The sequence below is a fragment of the Malania oleifera genome, chromosome 4 (genome assembly GCF_029873635.1).
Source record: "Malania oleifera isolate guangnan ecotype guangnan chromosome 4, ASM2987363v1, whole genome shotgun sequence".
NCBI lineage: Eukaryota > Viridiplantae > Streptophyta > Magnoliopsida > Santalales > Ximeniaceae > Malania > Malania oleifera.
In genome coordinates, this window is record NC_080420.1 from 15508321 (window position 1) to 15516655 (window position 8335).

Below are 8335 nucleotides of genomic sequence, written 5' to 3' on the forward strand. Positions count from 1 at the left end.
GGGGGTGGTTCTCACTTCTCAGTGAACTGGTATGTGCGCGAGAGAAGAGAAATGAGAATGAGAGGGAGCTTGTGTGCTGGTGACGATGGACGGCGACGGTGATGGCGATGGTGGTGCGGAGCAGTGAGCTCGGATGAGCAAGAGAGAGGCAGTGACTCAGTGATGGCCTTCCAACTTCAGAGAGCAGTGACTGTGTAGTCTGTGTTGGTAACGATGGCCGGCAATGGCAACGGCGATGGACACAGACGATGGCATCTCGTGAAGATGGAGTCTGGTGGTGTGGACTGCGGAGGACCGAGCTCAAGTGAGCGAGAGAGAGGCAGTGACTCATTGCCAGTGAGGGCCTTCTGCGTTCTGGCTTTTGAGAGTAGTGAGAGTGTGAGACTGAGTCTGAGAGTCTGAGAGGGAATACCGGAATAATGAATAACCATATTTTAATTTACTAATTTATATTTAAATTTTAATTAATTATTAATTCGGTTAATCGGTTAACCGAATTAATATTCTCCATTCAACAAACCGAACCCCGGTTCACCAAAATGTTGGAAAGCATAACCGAACCGACCAAATAGAATTTTTTAACCGAACCAAACCGACCAATTTCGGTCGGTTAATTCAGTTTTTCCCGAATTATGCTCACCCCTACATGTGAGATATATTAAAACTAATTTTTCATTTTGTTTGCAATAACATCATGTTTATTAAATTATCCAAGTACACATTCTAAAATCAAGTTATAATAAGTAGATTAAAGAGGAAATTCCCTTTTTTTATTTTATTTAGGATTCATTTGGATTAAGAAATCTATTTAGGAAAAGAAAATTATTTTTTCATTATATTTTTCTTTACATAAAATATTATTAAAAGTAAAATTTATTCTAATATGATTAAAAATTAAGGAAAATCAAACGTTAAAATATGTAAATTCAAATTTGTGTTCATTTCATTTGATATTTGTTATTTTCTTTCTCTCTTTTTTTGATAATTAAATATGAAAAAGTATATTTATTATTTTTTTTTTTGTTTCCTTTGCCTATTGTTTTTCAAGTTGTAAATGAGACCTTAGGCTTAAATTTAAATAAATTTTTTGTTTAAAAAGGAATAGGAAAAAATAAAAATAATAATTTTAAATTTTATTTCTCTTTATATCAAATACTAATAAACAACATTAATAATCCAGCCTTAAATCTTGCAATTTGGAATTAGTGATGATGGTGAAACAATAATTTTTAAAAAATAAAACTTTAAATTTATTTTGAAAGATGTTTTCGACAATTCATTATAACATTTGAGAACTAGAAAACAAGGAAAACTCGTATTCCACTTTTTTTATTTAAAAGAATATATATTTGGAATATAAAATGTCATTTTTTAATTTTACAAAAATATCTAAATTTTCTATCTTGAATGTAACTATCCTGCATTTGAAAGCATGAATTCCGAGTATTGAATTTGAATTTATGTATTTGAATCTATGACTCGAAATGTATTCTTGAAACACTTTTTTATAATTTTTTGTGTGTATATTCATGACCATTTAGAAATGATACTATCTAATTTTTCTTTTCCTTTTAGAAAATTAATACTCTTAGTATTTAATCTTTAAATTGTGAATATAGAACGGAACTCGTAGACATATAAATATTTATTGAAAATAATGTTTCATAATTAAAGGATTGAATTTATGTAATATTGCATGTTGTTAAAATATATATATATATATATATATATATATAACATAAATAAAACTTAAAAAAGGAAATTTTGTGAAGGAGAAATTACATGAAATAAATATATTATTTCAAACAATAATTTATGAAATTAAGAAACCAATTCCTCGAATCACTCTTCTTCTTCTTCTTCTTCTTCATTTTTTTTTTTTTTTTGCTAAAATATATTTTTCAAAACCAAGTCAAAAAATAAAAATGTAAACAAATTTGTTATCATGACGTACCAAACAACCCCTTAACAGCCACATTATCAAACATGGAAATCTATTTAGGATGAGGATGGACCAGTGGTCCCCACAAAAGGCTGTCCACCTCAGCTCATGCATGCAGCCAGCCTATCATACGGCTCTGATTTCAGAAATCAGAGGTCAGATATCGTCCACAAAGTGGGCCCCACTGCTATTCTTTCCCTGATTTGATTGAATTGAAATGGTTACCGTTTAAGGCGTGTTTCGGTTTTTCTCGTATTAAAATGGATATTCAATATGTAATTTGGTTTGTGACATAAAAAAATATTTTTATAAAAAAAAATTTAAAAATTCTTTTGAGAGTAAAACATTTATTTTATGAAAATATTTTTTTATGCATTGTAAAATTTTCAAAAGTCAAAATTTTGTTCAACATTAGAATCATAATAAGTATTTTAGAAAATAATCATTATAATATATAAAATACTTAACTTTTTGAATATAAAAAACTACGAACGAATATCGACTTTATTAAAATTGTATCCTCAAATTTTTAATAATTATAAATTTAAAATAATTAATACATAACAATTGATTCACTGAAATAATTGAGGAATATAGTGTCCAAATATTAACTATTATTTTATATTAAAATTTCAAAATTTAATAATAATATTACTTTTATCTAATAAATTACAAAGGTCAATTAGAATGTTAATTAACATAAATATTAAGACATTTAATAGATATTTTAAATATTATCTAATTAAAAATTAAAATATTTTTTAATTAAAACTTTATAATTAACATTTTATGTATTTTATACTTTAAAAAATGATTAATTTTTATGATAATTTAACTTTTTTACTTTTATTTTATTAACAATTTATTATTTAAAATATAATAATAGAGTATAGTTATATTATATTATAGAGGCATTGTTGTCCAAAGTAAAAATAATGAGGACAATTCGATTCAAAAGTAGGATCCAATGGGAATGAGATTCCAATGAAACTTACCCTTGGGGGAGGTGGGGAATAGGATATCCATGTTTCATGAGAATCTTTTTTTTCCTAAAAATGTAAACATTCTCATCATGTCATATTCTTATGCTCAAACAAAACGTGGAATTGAGATTCCTTTATTTTCACAAATTTTGAAAGATGTCGCAAACTAAATCCAAACAAAACGTGTGGTTGAGATCCTTTCATTTACAGAAATGTTGAAAATGTCAAGGGAGGTCAAGAGCTCGGGAAAAAAAAAATAATGATTTTGATATAGAGGAAGAAATTCCAATGTTGTTCCACTTGATCGAGACAACTAAACATATTATGGGCTCTACAAGTTATTGTAAGACATTCCCACCATTGGATTTAGAATTAAAATTCGAAGCTTATTTTGATCATTTATTTGCATTCTTGGCATTATGTCAATCCCAAATTGATAGACATTATTGAAAAACCCTTTTTTTACACTTATTTCAGAATGAAGTAGAAAGATATTACCATGGTTTTAAAGACTATATATACAAACTTGCATAATATAATTATAAAATGCTTGATCTCTGATTTAACACAATTTATTGAGTTGGGACTTTGATGCTCAAGGTTATTCTCTTCTCATTGGATTTCTATTCACTAAAGTGAAAGTATGTGTTTGATCCTATTTAAGGTTAATTGTTTTGCCAATAATTTTCAAAAACATATACATATAGGGGCGATAAAAATTTTATTAAGTCGAAGAAGAAAATAAGCTTACATAGCAATTTGCTAAGTGTTCATTCAAATTTTTTAAAAAAAACCTAAATTTTTATGTCTCAACAATTATATATATATATATATATATATAATAGGATGTGTCACTGCATATAGAACTTTAAATCATTTTATTGTGTTTGGATAATTGGTAGGAGATTATTATTGTGTATGGATAAATTGATAGATGAATCATACTCATAATTTACAAATGACTTGTCAACATAAATTGACATTTGAGTCAGCTCATAAATTGAAAATGACTCTTATTTATAATTGACTGATAGATAAATCAATAAATGAATTTCATTCAAAAATTGATAAATGAATCATGCTCTTAATGAAATTGTGCTAACTAAATCTGTGCAGAATATTTTTTTGTGATTTGTACCATTTTAGCCCCAAACAAACTTCCAAAATCCAGAAAGTGATATAAAATCCATCCCCATTGTCTCCAACCCGCCACCCATGACAATGACCCAACCCAATCCACACATAAAACAAAACAAGCATCTGGCTGCGCGCCTTTTTCTCTCCCTTTCATTTGCTTCTGCACGGGTCGGGTCGGGTCGCATTTGGCCATTTCTTCATTTAAAACCGGGTGCTCACAGCTGTCACATTAAATTCTCTTCCTTAACAGCTGCTATATATGAGGATGGTCCCTTTCCCAGACACATTAATGCCAATGCCATTGTCCGTCCCTTCGACAAAGATCCTCCTATCTTCTTTCCTACCTTTCCTCTTTTACCCCTTCTCCGGTTCTCCCTTCCCACTGGCCACTCCCACAAGTAAATTCTCTCCTCTCTCTATTTTTTTTTTTAATTAAAATGTTTTGATAGGGAGAATTAGGGTTTGTTTATTTCATCATTTAATTAAATAGATTGGATCCATTACGATAATTAACGTACCACATGTTTGGATTTTTATTTATAAAAAATATGGTGATCATTAAACATGTCAGTTAATTAAAAAGAAAAACATAGATAACATGAATGTTATGTTGGATTAGTGCATGTGATGAGATCCAATCAAATGCGTTAGTTGTGCAAAATTTGAATTGTGGATTTTTAAATTGTCGATGGTGCAGTGTACTCACTGCTTCCATTTTCTTTACGCCTGGATGGTGATTAGATTATTATTGGATTGACCAGTAGATTTAAACCTAGTCTTGAATTATGTAATTTTCTTGTACTTCTTTTATGTATTATAATTTTGTTATATCTTTACTAACTATGGAGTGGTCCTTGTAATCTCTCTCTCTCTCTCTCTCTCCCCCCAGGTATATGTGTGTATATTTATTAAGATTGCTTGGTAACTATTAGCTCTTGTAAGAAAAGAAATAAATCCAACTAGTGTTGTATCATAAATGAGTTAAGACCCTTTTGTTTTACTAGTCCTTTAAGACCCTTTTGTTTTACAAGTCCGATCCACATTCATTCTCTCTCTCTCTCTCTCTCTCTCTCTCTCTCTCTCTCCCTCTCATTGTTTATGTGTGCGTATTTATTAATATTGCTTGGTAACAATTAGCTCGTGGGAAAAGAAGTAAACCCAGCTAGCCTTATATCATAGATGAGTTAAGACCCTTCCTTTTTACTAGTCCGATCCACACCTTTAACGAATGTCTAATTAAACTTGTAAGAAAATCTTTCTTTACCACATGGCCAAGAAAATACCTCTTTTAGCTCTTTGCTTTTAAAACTCAGCTCAAGAAAGTTATTATTATTATGAACAACATAAAGACTTGCTCCTAGATTAAATAGCTAGTTTCAAAAAATTTATCATCAGAAAAGCCTAACAAAAGTGGTGACTTATAATCACTCTTTTTTTTTCATATTAAAAGTCTACATTGGACCGATATATCATAAGTAAATTTTTCATCTAATAGTCTTTTGCATCCCTTTATTTTGACTTCGTGCATAAATTTTTAAACATAAAAAATTCAAAATTTAACTACTAAATAAAATATTCCCTAATAGACAAACGCATACTTAAATATTAATTAAATTTTTGAAAAAATCAAACCTAAAAAATCCGAGTTAAGGATTTGTGCCATAATTTGTACTTGCTACTTAGCCACGCTTTTAGGGGGCATTATTTAACTCCATATTTATTATTTAATTCACCTGCTAAAGAAGAACACAAACATGTTAAAGAGGAAAACTCAATGCGAAAGCTTCGTTTTGTCCCAAATGCTCCCTCACAATCCGCAGAATCAATATATTAAAATAAGAAAAACTAAAAAAGAAAATATTTCACTTTAATTTAAATTTTTTTTTCTCTGTCGTTTTGAAGGGAGGAAAGGTGAGGAAGAGTTTTCTAGGAAATTGGGGAGCAGTGATTACTGTGAGCCGTCCATTTCTTCTCTATCAAATCAGAGCCGCTTGATCCCTCATTTCTTTAGATAATCGTAGGAGAAAGATTGACCGGTCCATGCAGCCGATGCGACGTCGTTTTACTGTTTTAGTACCTCCGTCGCCACTGCCGAATCTGCGAAATCTGATACGCATCATCGCTGCAAAAGATGACCAACCCTCCGCCGTTTGATTTCCCTCCCCTGCATCACCGTGCTCTCGCTCTCCGATTTCCCGCAGTACTGGCCGTCCAATACGCTGACCGGGGTCTTCGCGTTTGACACCGTGTCCAACGTGGATTCATCGCAGCCGTCCATCTCCGCCATCCCCTGCATGGCGCCCAAACAACCCAAAAGCCTCTCCTGCAATGCAATTATGCAACAGCATTTGTACGACACATTACATTAATGCTTCCTTTAATTACAGAAATCAAAGAAAGTACTTTCGACGTTTCGGTACTTACTTTATTTACAAATTCGCAAGCAGCTAGACTGTTTTGAAAACAGGGGAACTGCAATGGGAATAGCTCGTAGGCCGCAGAGAGAAGAGCAGATGCTGCAATTATGGATGGCTTGAACTCTAAAAGCTTCATTTCTGCAATCAAAACAGAGTATTTTAAATTGTTAATAAAAATTTTTATCTAACCAAAAAAGGGGTGTGGATTCAATGTGAGGGTTAAATGTTACCGTGATGAGCTCTGAAGATGATCTGAGTAGCTCGAGCTTTGAGGGCTTGCATCAATGGAGGGTCTTTGAGTTTGAATAACGAAATGAAGAAACTGAGGAAGGAGAAAGGCGTTATGGAGCGCATTCTCCAGTTCAGAGTGCTGAGAATGAGAAGCTCTGTGCGCTGAATCGTTTGGGTATCAAAGATGAGACCTTCCTCTCTCTGTTCATCGTGATTTTTCGAAATGATTTATTAATGTACTTCAATCTTTAACTTAAATATTAATTTTTGAGGAAAAAAAGGAGATTGATTGATTAACCTGAAAATCGGAGAGGGAGAGATTAGTGTTCTTCATTTTTGCAGCCAGAGAGAGGCTAGAGATCACCAGCAGTTTCAGAATCCATGGCTTATCTTCCTAAAACATCAATGTAGAATGGTTCTTAACTAATCTGGCCCATCTGATTGAAGCGTTTAATAAATCTTACATCATCAATACGATACAATCAATCCCCAGAACCATTAAATTTACCAGTAAGATTTCTTGCTTGGAGATGAATCGATCCACGTAGGTCAGAGCAAGATAGGAGATGCAGGGGTCCAAGTTGCAAGAGAATTGAACCTGATAACGGAACCAAGTAAACAACAATCTCACGAGAAAAGAAAAAAAAAAAGAAAAGAAAATCTTGAAACAGAGACATGAATGCTGAGAAAAACTATACCTGTAGAATGAGAGAGATTGCTTGTGGACGGTGCGAGAGAAAGAAGTCATGGGCTCCAAAGGGCATGTGATCTGATTCGGTGGCGAACAGAGCAGGAATGGTGTCTGGTTGGTGTTCCTCGAAGTGCGTCATTGGATTTTCTAAATCGAACTCCATTAATTTTTGAATTTAATTCGTGTGTAAGCTGTGGAATCTGGTGGGAGGTTCATCAATGGGGGAATGCCATCGTTCCTGTGAAGAAAATTTGCAGAGTGAAAATGAGAATCAAATTAAAGATCAGAAGCTTCGCTTTATGTGCTGGAAAAGAAAGTATACAGTCCCGTGTCATCCGACTTCCTCAGTCGTCCCAGTTCTCCACATCCATTAGTTAACTTCTGTCTCTCGGGAAGATATACGGCCTAAACTCCTACATATATATATATATATATTACATATTATACACAATATATTATTATAATAATATTATATATAACACCCAAAAGAAAAGTTTTTATTTTTGAATAACATATTTTTGATTTGCACACTCTGACTCAGCCAATTCTTGAGATAATCCTATTTTTTGGTAAAAATTTTATTTCATACATATTCTATTCCCATGAATAGGTTTATCATTATAATTATGATTTTATTTTATGAATCAATCGCAAAGAAGAAAAAAAATGAAAAAATAAGAAAATTAGTATTTAAATTTATTTTTTGTATTCAATAGCATTTAATTATCGTTATATATTATGATTATTAGTATTATATTTGAAAAGTTTCAGTTATATATATATATATATATATATATACATATATCTATAACACAAAAGAATTTTTTTTTTTTTTTGAAAAACACAATGCTCAACATATTTTTTGCTTCAAATATTCAAATAATTCATCGAGGTAGTTGTCTCTTTTTATAATAATTTTATTATATATATATAT

General features: G+C 31.4%; 1 protein-coding gene across 1 annotated transcript; it reads right to left on the reverse strand.

Moving 5' to 3' along the window:
- Nucleotides 1-5834: 5834 nt before the first annotated feature.
- LOC131152771 (putative cyclin-D6-1) lies at nucleotides 5835-7791 on the reverse strand. The gene is made up of 7 exons (XM_058104618.1): nucleotides 7724-7791; nucleotides 7409-7639; nucleotides 7219-7308; nucleotides 7009-7104; nucleotides 6710-6911; nucleotides 6487-6617; nucleotides 5835-6385 (listed from the first exon to the last, which is right to left on the reverse strand). The coding sequence occupies exons 2-7, from the start codon at nucleotides 7562-7564 to the stop codon at nucleotides 6179-6181; spliced, it is 882 nt and encodes a 293-aa protein (XP_057960601.1). The 5' UTR covers nucleotides 7565-7639; nucleotides 7724-7791; the 3' UTR covers nucleotides 5835-6178.
- Between the last annotated feature and the right edge of the window lie 544 nt (nucleotides 7792-8335).

Excerpts from the sequence above, each read along its gene's own strand:
- LOC131152771 (XM_058104618.1), bottom strand. The coding sequence starts at position 7,564 with ATGGAGTTCGATTTAGAAAATCCAATGACGCACTTCGAGGAACACCAA. Across the intron at positions 6,618-6,709 it reads CATCTTCAGAGCTCATCACG|AAATGAAGCTTTTAGAGTTC; the intron begins GTAACATTTAAC and ends TTTTGATTGCAG. Across the intron at positions 6,386-6,486 it reads CTTGCGAATTTGTAAATAAA|GAGAGGCTTTTGGGTTGTTT; the intron begins GTAAGTACCGAA and ends ATTGCATTGCAG.